The 16,421-nt window shown below is 43.0% G+C and overlaps 1 protein-coding gene across 1 annotated transcript; it reads left to right on the top strand.

Annotated features, from left to right (window-relative positions):
- Positions 1-566: 566 nt before the first annotated feature.
- Positions 567-16,060, top strand: LOC139562942 (sal-like protein 1). Its single transcript, XM_071381135.1, has 3 exons — positions 567-1,448; positions 9,248-13,050; positions 14,293-16,060. The coding sequence occupies exons 1-3, from the start codon at positions 1,376-1,378 to the stop codon at positions 14,731-14,733; spliced, it is 4,317 nt and encodes a 1,438-aa protein (XP_071237236.1). The 5' UTR covers positions 567-1,375; the 3' UTR covers positions 14,734-16,060.
- Positions 16,061-16,421: the final 361 nt, after the last annotated feature.

The following is a 16,421-nucleotide window of genomic DNA, read 5'->3' as shown; positions in this document are numbered from 1 at the left end:
ATTTATACTATTCTACTATTATTATTCTCTTTAAATCCACTTCTTGAATAGCAACTGCTTTGTCTTGCATTACAACTGCGCAATAAGGTTCTCATTTTTGTTACAGAACTGATGAAATTATAAACTTGACGTACAGCAAAAAAACACATAGGCTACCCGTGACATGCTGGGCTACTGTAGGCTACAATTTGAACAAGATGCTGATTGTAGCGAGTTTCGCTAAACAATCCAATCAACGTATGAAATGAAAGCAACTAAATGTTTCAATGACGCGCAAGTTCGTGAAATGTATGCATGATGTGCTGAAGTAGCCTATGTATAGTAAACATCTATAAACAACACAAACATGTTCATGCCTTCGAAACAGAATCATACACTCTTTACTGTCCCCTCTACTGGTCAGTCACTCGCTCACGCTCACGCACACACTCGCTCGCGAGCCATGCGTATGAGAATTAGCGAGAGAGAGAGGGGAGAGAGAGATTGCACCTCCGTCGGTTTATGATAGAATAGCCCAGTGACCAATCACGTCATAGGTGGGCTGGGCTCAACATTTCTCACAGTCCTACATGGGCCCTTAAAGTTTGTTTGTTCGCGGAATGCGATGTGTGATGAAAACGTGTTACTAACCCCGTTCGGCGATAATCAAATTAATCTGATTTGGATATTCGATACATATCTTGGAGTTCCGAGACACCTACGGTGCCATTACGCACGAGCCTCTTATAGTCGATAAACGTTTTCCTCGCTGCCTTGAGGCACCACCAACCAACGATTAGGTATTGGTGTTTCAACATACAATATCTGAATTACAACGACCTCAATGCAAATCTGAAAGGGGGATATGCACAGCAACAGCGACCAGAGTTGTGGAAAGTATTTGTATGTGAGATCACGGAGGTTTCACGGTGAGCGTCTCGTCAGTTCGAATTGACCTAACTCTGCTGGGTTTGATCGCTGCTTGGTCAATAGGAAAGATACGGTTCCGCGCATGGACTGGAGACTCTGACATTCCACTAGTAGCCAAGATAAGCTTTACGTAGCTACCAGCTGGTTGCTAAGAAGGGTTAAACTGTATCTAAAGGGAGTTGGAAAACCCAGCCTTTTCTTCCACACGGATCAACTCATTGGGTGGGAGCTGAGAGAGAGACAAGAGTCCCCAGCAAATCAGGACCTAATTGATTAAAGAGACTTAATTTGAATAGGGGGCTGGCGAGGTGCCAATCGCCTTTCAAAGAACCCTCTTATGATTAATCGCAAAGCATTATTGATAATCATAACAGGACAAATGCGCTGTGGATGGACTCGATTTTTGTAATTTTCAGCAGATTTTGTAGTAATTTTTTATTCTTTCTTGGCTGATGTGTGAGCCAGCATGTCGCGGAGGAAACAAGCAAAGCCGCAACATTTCCAATCGGACCCTCATCTGGCCTTATCCAAGCACAATGGTAAATTCTGGCAATGGATCGCTCTTATCCACGCTACTATCTTTTAATAGCTGGTTTTCAGATGTTTTTGTCTTTTTATGATTGTTTATTTTTGGATAGGAACTCTTCCCCCTTTTCTAAGTTAGATTTTTTTTTTTATGAATTCATGCAATTTACAGTCTCAAAATCAGCTTATCATAACAAGACACATTTGTTATATGTATAGACTATCTACTTTATGATCGAACTATGTGCCTTTTCTATATCGCTCTAAGACACAGTCAAATACTTTTATTCTTGAAAATATAATATTATTGCGTTTTGTTGTTCATATTACTTTAGAATGAAACTGTATGTTACAAAATATAACCGTGTAAAAGTGCATGCGTTATAGTTTTGTTATTAGGCTGCTTAGCCTACTTTTACCTCGACATAGGCTTCTATGTCGCCTACACTTTTAGTATTCACTTTTTAGAACACTTTGTGTGGTAGGCTACAAAGATTGAGTTTTTTAATCAACATTTTTGTCTTACACACTTTGAAGCAAGTTTCCTCTATTGCTGCTGCAAGCAAAGTTGCTGCAGCGAGAGGCTCGTTCAAGTTTCTGCTTTTGTAGTCGACTTAGTTTCACTCCAATCGTTGCCTAACTGTACTCTATGCATGGACAAGTACCTGTGCGTCGAAATAACCAGTCTTTTCTTAAATGTTTGCCCTCTATTTTGGATTTAGGCCTATATAGGAAATAAATAATAATTTGCATACTCGCGTGAAGTTTCTACTGTTTCTGACTGTCCTGTATATAGGCTAGTCTACAAAGTCGGTATTTCTCAGCCAAGCCTTAGCTGGATGAAAATAAAATGATAAGAAAATATAAACACTTGCTTGAATTATCGATTTTCAGTTTGTTGACATCTTGTGGTCTTAATGGCGGATAGTAAACATTCGTTTACAAATTATATGGCTTTTAAACCACAATCTCAATGTGATGCACCACAACACTGAAGCCAAAATTACCTTTTTTTAAATGTATTTTTAACTAGGCAAATCAGTTAAGAACAAATAAGAATATTTACAAGTACGGCCTAGGAACAGTGGGTTAGCTGCCTTGTTCAGGGGCAGATCGACATATTATTTTCCTTGTCAGCTCGGGATTCGATCTTGCAACCATTCGCTTACTAGTCCACGCTCAACCACTAGGCTACCTGTCGCCACCTTATAGTTAATATGTATATCCTTATTTAATGTTAATACATTATAATGGTTTTAAGCTTAGCCGCATGCACACTTTTTATTTACTTCCTACATTTCCCTTGTGTATTTTTTTAACCTTTATTTAACTAGGCAAGTCAGTTAAAAACAAATTCTTATTTTCAATGATGGCAGTGGGTTAACTGCCTTGTTCAGGGGCAGAAGGACAGATTTTTACCTTGTCAGCTCGGGGAGTCGATCTTGCAACCTTTCGGTTACTAGTCCAACGCTCAACCACTAGGCTACCTGCCGGTGTATATTCCTAAACCATAATTTTCAAAATATTAAAAAACTTAAATGTTTGTATAGATGACATACTGCTTCCGATTCTCTCTCTTTCGCCCCCCGCCCCATTATCTCTCTCTCTCTCTCTCTCTCTCTCTCTCTCTCTCTCTCTCTCTCTCTCTCTCTCTCTCTCTCACACACACACACACACACTGAGAGAAGACGAGAGAGAAAGAAATAGCGAGGGCCTGTTATTTTACGAAAGAAGTAAACTTCTCCCTGAAACTTCTACCTATAATTTTCAAAAATATGTAAAAGGTTTATGTTAATTTACTTTAACAAAAGCTCACCACCAAATTACCTCACGTCATGAAAATTAGCTAGTATAAAGAATATGTCAAGTTGTGGTTGAGACTATCAAAAAGATGGCGACAGTGGTTGAATGAATTTTATTATGCAACTACCTTGGTTGCTTTTGGAACGCTTTGTCACCCTTGCGAGTTTCCACTACTCCGGAGTGACCAACTGACCATCTCTTTTACGTCCACCCAACAGTCACGTTTCCTCTTATGATGATACATTTGATAAATTATGTTTTCCAAAGAGAGCTATGACAGCTGGACAGCTGGAAAGATGTGCTTTAGACCTGCTGTGAAAACCAGGATATGGAAGTATTTTTTATAGGCCTACAACACCCATAGCCATAACTTTCACCCTATAGTGTTTGTAAGGTAGTTTGATGCGGCAAAGTTTAAGTTTCACTATCTTAAAAATAGCAAGCAATTTGCAGATTATTAAGGTTTGTATAGTATATATTGCCTCAAACGTACAATTTACTGAAATAACTATTTTCAAAATGGTTGAATGGTCGTAGTGACACGACAGCAGTATAGATCTAACATTCTAGAATTGTAAATTAATTTTATAAGTCTCACATATACAGTAGATTTAAGTGTTGCGTTTTCCCTGTTCATTAGTTTAAATGGAAGTTAGATTAGGCTTTGTCTTTTAGCAGACTATATTGTCATTGCACTAGGTTTTTTCAAAGGAAATCATAAGCTCCTTTCTCTGATACAGATTACATGTGACTTGTTTGTAGGTACTGCTCTATAGTAGCCCATATTCCTCTATTATTACTATTATTAATATTAATATATGTTTATTAGAAGTGTTTGCCATGACATAGCCTACAGAAATGAAACTCTAGACGATCTTTAATTTACCCTATATGGCTGTTTTTTCCATACATATTGTCTATGTATTTTCCTTCTGAGGAAGGAAAATACATTATATATTTTGTATTTTGATCAAGTCAGTCAATTTAGTTTGACTTATTTTTCATATATAACTAACTAATCTAACTAATCTATATTTTTGGACTGACTTGACATTGTCCATGTTTTAAGCTCTTTCAGTGTGTGTACAACTATGTTGTTTGCAGTATCCTTTAAATCCTTTAAAAATATGTTATGCTAGCTGGAAATAAAGGTCTGTTTCACCCAAACTAAAACCTTGCATAAGAAGCATTTACTGCTACCTAAGGTTGCATGATTTGGTTGGAACTAGGGATCAATGCAAAACATAGTCTATACCTAGAATCATACTTGTTTTTCCTTGACTGCTGCATTTTCCCTAAAATGTAATAAAGTAGTGAATAGTAACTTTAGTCATTCTCTGTCAGCAGACTGGTGCCTACTAAGTTTCACAATAAATAACCCAAATGCATCATGCATTAAACAAGCTGAAAATGCAATACCTGTAATTATGGGTTAGGGACATGGAATACTTGCATTTCTGGTAATGGGTTGATAATTCTAGAATGTGTGCTCATGACTGAGAGATCTCCTGTTTGTGTGGAACTGGAAAGTCCTCAAGAGTCTCTGCAAAATATAAAGAGGGAGGCTAACATTCTGAATACATTTTAAGGAGATGCTGAGGGCATTTTGCCGCTGGGTAGTTAGTGTATGAGGTTGAAAGTCAAGGCTGTCTGTCTGTCTCTCATCTCGTCTCTCCGAGAGAGAGTACTCGGGTGGGATGTTCAGCTGTTTTAACCTTTGCCAGGGTCCCCCTGTGTCTCCCTATGTGAAGTTGATGAGAGTTCATGCCGCAGTGTGTTCTCCTGTACCTCGTCATTGACCCCGCTGATCAAAGCCACAGGGGCCTAACAGGGACTCTGTCCTATATTTGTGATGGGGGGGTCTTATCAATGTGACCGCCATCCACTTCCACCCTGCAAGAGTAGCCCCTCCCAGAGGGAGATCGGCAGGGCGGTCCCCGGCCCTTCGCACTGTTGTACCCCACAAACAACAGGGATTCAGTCACTTGTCATTTTGCCAATGTTTATAAAGTGGAAGGCTGAGATGTATCCCGGCTGAAGGACTTGCTTGCTTTTCTCCCTTCTCCTCCCCTTTAAGCTTTAAGCATGTCATCAGGGCAGAGCTGCTAAGGCTGGGGCTTGTCCATCCGGGAAACGGCAGCTATAGTGGAACCCCATCTAGTGTTCACTGGGATGTTTCCAGTGAGGCCAGCAGTGTGAGGGCTGGAGAGGAGGTGGGTTAGCTCAGGCATGCATCAGACATCAGGCATCAGACATTCTACTGAATTCACAAGTGTCAAGAGGCTTGAAGCCAGCGTCCCTACAAAGTAACGTAGGAACTCTCAAAAAGCTACTCTGTCATCTTTTCTACTAATCCACATTTCTATATCACTTATTATTTACTCTCTTCTGTCCTTTGTATCAGAGGCTCTCTGTTTTGGCATGTGTCTCTTCTGCCTCCCTGAAGGCCTGTGCTCTGGTGACTCCTTGTAGCATGATGATGATGTTGAGATTTAGCTGTTTTAGGACACCGTTTTTATACAGAGTAATGCATTATTTCTATTCAGAGATAATCCTCAGCTATTTTTTTAAACATTGACTAATTTATGCACTGTTGCTGTAGACATTTGGGTGTTGTGTGTATTGTGGCTGTTCTCATTTGTTGGCGTTATTTTCATAGTATTCATTTTCTTTATTCATAAAGACATCAGATGAACAAAATATTCAATATCATCTCTTTTTAAGAGCATGTCTACTTATGTAAACAAACATGATTACATGTCAGTACATGATTATAGATTTAAGACTTTCAAATACTTCTGAGATGTTTAACCCTTTTTAATAGTCAAGGTGGTGGTATGGAAATAGTTTCTTGTGAAAGAGCACATTTGAGATGGAATAATTGTATTGTTTTAATTGGACCACTATTTGCTTTACAATCACTGAGTATTTACGAAGGAAGGGGGTGGGGTGGGGTGTGCTGGGTGTTGAGAGTAACACTTTGAGATTTAGAAGGGGAATTTACCCCTTGGTTGGTCAGATCCTAGCCTGTTACAAGTACGTTATTATTAGGGACATATATATTGTGGTTTCAGTGAATGTTATGAGAAGTTGATAACAGAGTTACATTTGGGCATATGCTCTTTGTTTTATTTTTCTCTGTGGTTTTGGATATAGTTATTTTGGTCGCTAAACATGATAATGTTTAGATAGAATCCACAATGTGATACAATCCACAATGTCCAGTTTCCATTCACTTGACGAATGAGAGAATGTTACATTGAAAGATAGTTATTACTGACTGCCTAACTAAATAAGTTATCCACAGGTCTCTGAAGAAACTTGAGCTAGTCACTTGTTCTTAGTGTTTTCATACAGATTCCATTGGACAGTTTAAACAAACGTTTGGATGTATGGAATCTTAAATCCTTTTTACATTTTTTATTAATGATATGTGGAAATAGTAGCTTGCGGCTTCAACGTGTGTCATCACTACACTCCAGTGCACTTTAATCTAGTAAGAGAATAAGAATTACCGCTATGAACTTGATGTTTACATTTTTGCTTTGATAGTGCACTTTTGTATGTTTGTAAAAGTTTGCTCCTGTAACCTCTAGGTAAGTTCTTGAAGGGCGGTTCAAGCGCTTTCATTTTGTTGTTGACTTTGGGTAGTTTTCTCACATTTTTCTTTAGCTACATTAGTGTTTTCTACAGCAGTGTATTCAGGACATTGTGCAAGTTGATGTATTTCCTCTTACATAAAATCCACTTTCATTTGTTCACATGGTCCACCAACACCAAACAAAGCTACTCTTCCTTCCCACGAGGTAAATCAAACACATTTTTCATTACTGACGCTTTCAGGGGAGGCTGCATGGTTGATATTAAAAAGTTACCATTAAAGTTGGAGCGAGTCTTCTCCGTTTGCATGGTTAGAGTGGTGTGAGTCTGGGTTTTACTGTCATGGCAACTTTGCGTTATCTGATGTCCCAGAGCAGAGAAACATTGAGGGAGATAATCCCTGAATTAAACAGGATCTGCTTTGAGTTGGCCAAGATGAGCAGGCCAGGCCAGGCCGTGCCGATGAGCCCGCCACTCCCATGCTGTGTGAACAATGGGAAGCCATCCTGTCTCAGTGGGGCAGGGCCGCACTCATCTCTCTCTCTCTCTCTCTCTCTCTCTCTCTCTCTCTCTCTCTCTCTCTCTCTCTCTCTCTCTCTCTCTCTCTCTCTCTCTCTCTCTCTCTCTCTCTCTCTCTCTCTCTCTCTCTCTCTCTCTCACGGCCATCGGCACAGCCTCTCTCTCTCTCTCTCTCTCTCTCTCTCTCTCTCTCTCTCTCTCTCTCTCTCTCTCTCTCTCTCTCTCTCTCTCTCTCTCTCTCACGGCCATCGGCACGGCCTCTCTCTCTCTCTCTCTCTCTCTCTCTCTCACGACCCTCGGCACAGCTCTCTCTCTCTCTCTCTCTCTCTCTCTCTCTCTCTCTCTCTCTCTCTCTCTCTCTCTCTCTCTCTCTCTCTCTCTCTCTCTCTCTCTCTCTCTCTCTCTCTCTCTCTCTCTCTCTCTCTCTCTCTCTCTCTCTCTCTCTCTCTCTCTCTCTCTCTCTCTCTCTCTCTCTCTGGGTTTCATTTTCAAATGAACCCTCCTCCCTTTCCACCCGTGATGAAAATGTAGATCGCCGGGGCCCACAATGAAAGGGATTCATAGAGAATTGCAATTTGTAAATCAACTTGTATGTTAAACAGTGAGATTTGGGTTTGACAAAAAGAAGATAGAATGAGGAAAGTCTGGAGCACAGCAGTGGCACAGGGTTGTTGCCTCGCCTTTTGTTCTTTTCACACTGACCCCTGTGTTTGTTGAATGGAAATTGCATAACCAAGACCAGTTTCTATGCACATTTAAAAGACAATTATTCATTTTGCATATTCTTATTGGCTGGTATTGAATTGCCTGTTGCTTAAACTGGTGTGGCCAGTTGCTTGGATTAGGGCAGCAAGCTGTTCATTCTAATATACAGCAGCTCCACTCATAGTTCTTGACTCATTTTCTTGACCCATTTGTAGTTATGTTTTTGTTTTATTTTTCCCTGGAAGGTATATATATATATATATATATACTTACACATTTACATCAATACAAATTAACAGTTTTTTTATACAAAGTTTTATACTTTATGTTTTACTCTTCATTTTATATTAGGTACTATAATGTGTTTTATTTATTTGATGTTATATAAATTTATTAAATATACATAACATATTTATAAAAACATGTGTTATGTAAACATTACAGATATTTCAGTAATAACAAAATGTATTATTCTTAGTGATATCAGTACAATAATGGCATATATCATTTTGCACTGTCTTTGTTGAGTGTCCGAGTGGCTAGAGAGAACGATCTGGAATCCAAAGGCTCTGTTTATTGTGGCTGTCAGATTCCGATTGCAGCCTGACTGGATACAAATTAGCTTAGTGACAGGGATAACCTGTCCAAGATGCCTGTAGTCGAGTTGAAAATGAGCAAAGTTGACAGCAAATTGAAAGTCTAATAAGTCCTTCAAATGGTTGATTTGCGCTCAATGGACAAGTAGACATGGAGGAGTATGAAATATTGGAAATCAATGCTTCTCTATGAAATGTCATTAAGCCCCAATGTCCTCACTTCATAGTATTTTATATGTTGATGGATTGTCTATAGAAAATTATTACTTGAAAAATGGTTGGCTTGTTGAAACCAGATGTACATCTTCAAAGATCACTTTTAGGCAATATTTGAACAAGTATTATTGATTTCCATTCTTTTCTTATCCTGTTTCTCAGAGCCACCACATTAAAAGGGGTCTTTTTCACAATTGTTTTGGTTTATTGTTGCTTTTTTGATGGTTGTTTTTTGTGAACATATCAAGCAGATATGTGTAAAACTGATTAACTTAAGACTAACAACAAAGGAATTTGAATAGATAAAGCTGCCTCTTCAGCTGCAAAACATTTCTAATCACTAATCCTCTGTTTCCCCCTCTTGTGTTTTTCAGGGGACACAGAAGAGCCCTGCTCGGAGGAAGACCCCCCCTGCAAGGAGTCAGATGCCCATGTCTGTAGCAGATGTTGTGCTGAGTTCTTTGAACTATCAGATCTTGAACAACACCAGAAGAATTGCACTAAGAATCAATTAGTTCTGATAGTGAATGAGAATCCTGCCTCCCCTTCCGGAACCTTCTCGCCTGGCTCCCCTCCACATAATCCTGATGAGCAGATGAATGACACGGTTAATAACACTGATCAAGGGCAGTTCAGTGACCTTTTGGAGCATAACGCTCTCGACAAAGAAGAATCCATGGACGTCGACGTTTCCGGAATCAACGCTCATCCTGGCCACGACAATGATGGAAGCAGCAGCCACATGGAGGGAGGCAGTAACATCAACATGAACACGGGCGAGGGAAATGGCCACAGCTCCAGCAGGAACAGCTCCGGACCAGCACCGGGCACCTCGACCGTCTCTGCCCCTCAGCTACCTCCGCTCGGCAACCTGACTGACCTGGGGAGCATCTCTATGATCAACAGCAACGTCATCATCGAAAACCTGCAGAGCACCAAAGTGGCTGTGGCCCAGTTCACCCAGGAGACACAGCGCTCCTCTGGGTCCGGGTCCGGAGGACCCAGGGTGGCAGTGCCGGCCCTGATGGAGCAACTCCTGGGCCTGCAGCAGCAACAGATCCACCAGCTGCAGCTCATTGAACAGATCCGTCACCAGATCCTGCTGCTGGCCTCCCAGTCCCCTGAAATGCAGGTGCCCCCCAGTATCTCCACACCAGGAGGCTCGTTGGGGCCGTCAGCCAACCCACTGACCACGCTCAGCTCCCATCTCTCTCAGCAGCTGGCTGCAGCTGCGGGCTTAGCACAGAGCCTGGCCAGCCAGTCTGCCAGCATCAGCAGCCTGAAGCAGCTGGCTGAAAGGGCGCAGCTACCTCAGAGCAACAACCCCAGCAGCGGTGAATCATCTCAGAGCATCAGCTCACTGGGGTCGTCCACAGTCAACAACGTCCAGTCGTCATCTGACAAGAGGCCAATACATGCGATCAGCAGCAACCTCCACTCTCAGCTCAGTAACCCATCACACACTAAGTCATCCATACCAGCCTTTGGGATAGGTAGCCTGTTGAACCCTGTAACTAATCCACATCTACCTCAGCCCCCATCTGGAAACCCCCTATTTTCCAGCTCCCTGCCTAGTATTTGCACCACAATGGAGGACCTCAACTGTCTGGCTGCGCTGGCCCAGAGGAAAGGCAAGCCACCAAACGTAACTTCATTTGAACCCAAGAGCAGCTCAGAGGAGGCGTTCTTCAAGCATAAGTGCAGATTTTGTGCCAAGGTGTTCGGGAGTGACAGTGCCTTGCAGATCCACCTGCGATCTCACACAGGTGAGAGGCCGTACAAGTGTAACATCTGTGGAAATCGCTTCTCCACACGCGGTAACTTGAAGGTCCACTTCCAGCGTCATAAAGAGAAGTATCCACATGTTCAGATGAACCCATACCCTGTCCCCGAGCATTTAGACAATATTCCAACGAGCACCGGCATTCCATATGGTATGTCAATGCCTCCAGAGAAGCCTGTGACCAGCTGGCTGGACAGCAAACCTGTTCTCTCCACTCTGACCTCGTCAGTGGGCATGCTGCTCCCACCAACCATGCCCAGCCTGCCGCCATTCATTAAAAAAGAGGATCATTCGGTAGCCATAACCAGCCCCTCCATTTCTACAAAGACTGACTCCGGTCGTGACGCTGCTGAGCCATCAATAAAAAGCAACGACGGGTTGTCTGAAGAAGCTGCGGCCCTGCCTACGTCAAACGGGAAAACTGAAGAGGGCAATCACTCGTCAAGCTTCATGGCGAGTGTGAGCTCTGAGTCTGAGCGCAACACAGAATACACAACCTCCAACAGCCCGCCTATGATGACCAACCCTCTCATGCCCCTCATGTCTGAGCAGTTCAAGGCTAAGTTCCCGTTCGGGGGCCTCTTGGACCCGCTCCAGGGGTCGGAGACCTCCAAGCTGCAGCAGCTGGTGGAGAACATCGACAGGAAGTTGACGGACCCCAATGAGTGTGTCATCTGCCACCGTGTGCTCAGCTGTCAGAGCGCTCTGAAAATGCACTACCGTACTCACACTGGAGAGAGGCCCTTCAAGTGTAAAGTGTGTGGCAGAGCCTTCACCACCAAAGGGAACCTGAAGACCCACTACACCGTCCACCGGGCCATGCCTCCACTCAGGGTCCATCACTCCTGCCCCATCTGCCAGAAGAAGTTCACCAACGCAGTGGTCCTGCAGCAGCACATCCGCATGCACATGGGAGGGCAGATCCCAAACACCCCACTGCCAGACAGCTACCCTGAGTCCATGGGCTCCGACACAGGCTCCTTCGATGAGAGGAACTTCGATGAGAACTTTGATGATCTGGACAACTTCTCTGATGATGATATGGAGGGGATGGAGGGAGTGGAAGGGATGGAAGATGGCCCTGATAGCAGCGTCCCAGACACCCCTAAGTCAGCCGATGCCTCCCAAGACAGCCTGTGCAATTCCCCCTCTCAACCTGAGATGGTCGTCCAGGACGGGCAAGATAAAAACCATCATGCCCATCACAACGCCTACCACAATACCCACCATGATATTGACTATAGAATCCACCACAACAACCTCCATAACAATCAGCATCACAGCCACCATGACAACCACCATAACAATCAGCTTAACAACCACCATGACAATCAGCATCACAGCCACCATAACCCCCACCAGAGGCTGGTAGAGGAGCTGCAGGCCAGCAAAATGAAGGCCATGGGGAACAGAGGTTCAATGGAAGGGGACTGCCTCACTAACGACTCCTCATCCCTGGGTGGGGACATCGTGAGCCCGAGTGCCGGGAGTCCAGCCTTGTCAGAATCTACCTCTTCCATGCAGCCCCCATCCCCTACCAATGGGCACCCCCAACATCAACGTAAATCCCCCAGCTTGGAGGAAAGACAGGAGAGACAGGAGAGGCACCAGAGGGCTATGTCCCTGGATCACATCAGTGCCAGCCTCATGCAGCATCACCCTTCTAGCATCGGGGCCCTGGACCTGACATCCTGCAACCCGTCTAAAGACCCACTGGGCATGCTCTTCCCATTCCGTGAGCGCGGCACGTTCAAGAACACAGCCTGTGACATCTGTGGGAAAACGTTTGCATGTCAGAGTGCCTTGGACATCCACTACCGAAGCCATACCAAAGAAAGGCCGTTCATTTGCACGGCCTGTAACCGGGGCTTCTCGACCAAGGGCAACCTGAAGCAGCACATGCTCACCCACCAGATGAGGGACTTGCCCTCGCAGCTCTTCGAACCCTCTAACACCAGCCTCTCCTCCAGTCCGACCCCCTCCCTCCTCTCTGTGAACTCTCTGTCCTCCATGATCAAATCAGAGGTCAACGGCTTCCTCCATGGCCTCCACCACCACCAGGACCACCACAGGGACCACCACAGGGACCACCACATCGACCATCACAGGGAACACCACAGGGAACACCACAGGGACCACCAGGACCGGGATCACCATAAGGACATGGCAAGCAACATGCCCCACGGCCTGGTGACCACCTCGGCCTCTACATCCCCAGTGCTCTCGGCCTCTGCACCTCTACGCCGGACACCCAAGCAGCACTACTGCAACACTTGTGGGAAGACCTTCTCCTCCTCCAGCGCTCTGCAGATACACGAGAGGACCCACACTGGGGAGAAGCCCTTCGCCTGCCACATCTGTGGTCGGGCTTTCACCACCAAAGGAAATCTCAAGGTAATTGTATGATTATAAACATTATGAATACAATAGGTAAAATACACACATATTCAATATCTCAGGGCAATTGTATATTTAAAAACATTATGAATGGAATTGGAAAATGTTCACATATTTATTCATGAATATCTATAGGAGGAGTATAAAAATCACCAGAATTTTGATCCACAACTTTGAGCAACAAATTGAAGTATGTTATGTCAGTGCCATTCGGAGGCAGTAATGTTCTATAATTGATGAAAGAACCAGCTCAGCGGAAAGGTTGAATCACTCCATTAATATGATTATTGGGTAGAAACCTGAGAATGTGATCAGCAGAGCACAGCTGGGAATGGTTCAGTTAACAGCATTAACTACAGTTACTAGAGGCAACCAGAGGCAACCATCCTCAGTTTTCCAGAGTTTACCCCTTGAAAATTCCAGTTTCCCTTTGATCATTTGGAAAAGGTGATAAACCTCAGAGATAAACAGGAACTGAAGGGCCAAATGTGATCACACCACTCAACTGTGAGAAATCAAGGGGGCGAAACATAGAAAGGCGTAATATTTAGGAAGCACTGTCAAATGTATAACCAGATTGCAATTACCGGGTAATCAGCACCCTTGATGATATAAAAAAACAATACCCTTATTATTTGTAGCAAGATTTCACATTTTGCTGATGCTATGATTTTGTAGTGTGTTTTTATTAAAATAATGTATAACTTCTAGCAAGTGATATTTTAAAACATGTTATCACTGTAGACAACACAATCAGTTGTGTATCTGACACCTCCATGTTTCTACATTGATTTAAAAAGACTCATCCTTTCAGGATCAAAAGAAGAAGAAAAATACATTGTCCTCGTTGGGAAAGGGCATAGCAGGGGTAAACGTCAGATGTAATACTGGCCAGGGCAATGAGAGTGGGCACTGCAATTTGAACCAAAGCACAAGGGTCTCCCTCATGAGACGTTTGAATGAAGGTTTCAGATTAAATGCAGTATTTCATCCTAGCCATAATAAAATGGTTACACCATGTCCACGTCCCCACGCCGTTCACAGCTCACTGCACCAATCCTCCTGCTGCACCCAGGGTGCTGACCTATTTTAATACTAACTTGCTGTTTATTATTATAATTTTTTCCATTGCATCATCTGTTACTATGTGCCTTTGTCATGGCCAAGTTTGAAATATTTCTAATTTGCGTCCTCTCTCTCTCTCTCTCCCTCTCTCTGTATCTCTGTTTCTCTCTCCAGGTTCATATGGGCACACACATGTGGAACAGCGCCCCTGCCAGACGCGGCCGCCGGCTCTCTGTAGACGGCTCCATGGCCTTTCTGGGCACCAACCCTGTCAAGTTCCCAGAGATCTTCCAGAAGGACATGGCATCTAGGTTGGGCAACAGAGACCCGGCTAGCTTCTGGAACCAGTACGCTGCAGCCTTCTCCAGCGGCCTGGCCATGAAGACCAACGAGATCTCTGTCATCCAGAACGGAGGCCTGCCGTCTCTGTCGGGGAGCATGGGAAACGGTGGCAGCTCACCCGTGGGCGGCCTCACAGGTAACCTGGAGAAGCTGCACAGTACAGAATCCAGTGCCGCTCTGGCTGGCCTGGAGAAAATGGCCAATGCCGAGAACGGGACCCACTTCCGATTCACACGTTTCATGGAGGACAACAAAGAGATTGCCACCAACTAGATACTTTTTCCCTCTCATATGTACTCAGAGACGCACACACACACACACACACACACACACACACACACACACACACACACACACACACACACACACACACACACACACACACACACACACACACACACACACACACACACACACACACACACACACACACACACACACACACACACATAGTGAGAGAAAAGAGAAAGAGAACAGGGCAAAGACAAAGAGTGACTTGGCTTTGGCTTGCCTTTGAAACTTTACCAACATGAGTGTGAAGAGAAGTTGCTTTTTTGTACAATGTACAACATGTTATAGTTTTAAGGAGCTTATTTATTAGTGATTATAACCTTGCTCGGAACCAAGTGGAAGCATTAACGGTTAGTTTTTTTCTGTTCTACAGCCAGAATGGGTATGAGCTGAAAGTAAGTTTTTGAAACTTTAGCATATCTTTACCTTGGCATTAAGTTATTTTTGTCTGTAGTATATAGATATAACACAATTGTTGATGTTCATGTGATGCATTAGATCTGTAATAAGTGAAACAGAATGGCTGTAAATAATGTACACTGATCTACTCTAGATGGTCTAACAGAAGTGTATTAACGTTCCCCCTTGAAAATAATCATTGAGACTTCAGGCAAGGGACTATGATTACACTGTAGTCCTTTCCTTATCAACCGCTGTTGATCTTTTATTTAAGGAAAAAGCAAGCATTCGATCATTTCAAGTGTTTATTTAGAGTTACAGTAGGTCTAACCTGTTTTGTTTATTAATGTTATTCTATGTATTGTACTTTTTTTTCTTTCTTCCATAGTTCCATTTTTTTTCTTTATCTTTTTTGTTTTGTTGCTTTTTGGTGTTAAGTTTAACACAAAACAGTTGTGTTGTTAGAGGAGATGATGAATTCGGAGAGGTCCACTCCCTGGTTTGAACTGAGAAGAGAGCCAATCATGTGGGTGGGATTCTCCTATAGGTCATCTGCTGGATTTCCACATTGCTGCTATGTCCTCAGCATCCTCATTGACATCAAGTGCAACATATGTGTTGACGTCTATGTAAATAATGTGAGACGTGGGAACTAGAAATTCCATCACAACAAAATGTACATATAAAGCTCATAAGACAAAGTCCATCTTGGCTAGGGGACAAATGATAGTGTTTTTATAAATATAAATATATATTAGGTTTGACAACCTTCGGACTGTTACATGCACTTTCCTGGAAAGTTGGAAGATCTTTATGGGTCCAGTTTCTCTACACTTTAATACCTACTAACAACTAAGATACTGTCATTCTTTACTCTATTATTCAAATACATCCGTTTTCCAAAAGAAAATCATGAGTGTTTGTGTCTCTTCATTCTCTTTTGTTTCTTTCTTTTATGTATGCTTTATGATTGGAGATAATGGGGGGGTTGGAATAATTGGAGGGTTTTCACTTTTGAAATGTGGTCTTTTCATGTTATTTGAGGGATCAAATATTTTTTTGTGGTTTGAACTTTTAAATTTGAGTTTAAATATGCACTTATGAAATAATACTGTATCATGGATCTACATCACTGGTCAATTAATGTATCTCCCCTCTCATTTTCGACTGGCACTTGTTGTGAAGCAGCCTATTTTTTCTAAAATAATTTAAAAGTGATTTGCATGATTGTGTCAAACAATCTGAGTTCGGATGTAAACGTAATCAATGAG

This window comes from Salvelinus alpinus, chromosome 33 (genome assembly GCF_045679555.1).
Source record: "Salvelinus alpinus chromosome 33, SLU_Salpinus.1, whole genome shotgun sequence".
NCBI lineage: Eukaryota > Metazoa > Chordata > Actinopteri > Salmoniformes > Salmonidae > Salvelinus > Salvelinus alpinus.
The sequence above is the reverse complement of the archived record's forward strand: the minus strand, read 5'-3'. Positions and strand labels throughout refer to the sequence as shown.

What these genes read in the sequence shown, in the direction of transcription:
- LOC139562942 (XM_071381135.1), top strand. Translation starts at nt 1,376, where the DNA reads ATGTCGCGGAGGAAACAAGCAAAGCCGCAACATTTCCAATCGGACCCT. An exon ending in GGCCTTATCCAAGCACAATG is followed by an intron (nt 1,449 to 9,247) that starts GTAAATTCTGGC and finishes TGTGTTTTTCAG; the next exon opens with GGGACACAGAAGAGCCCTGC. An exon ending in CCACCAAAGGAAATCTCAAG is followed by an intron (nt 13,051 to 14,292) that starts GTAATTGTATGA and finishes TTCTCTCTCCAG; the next exon opens with GTTCATATGGGCACACACAT.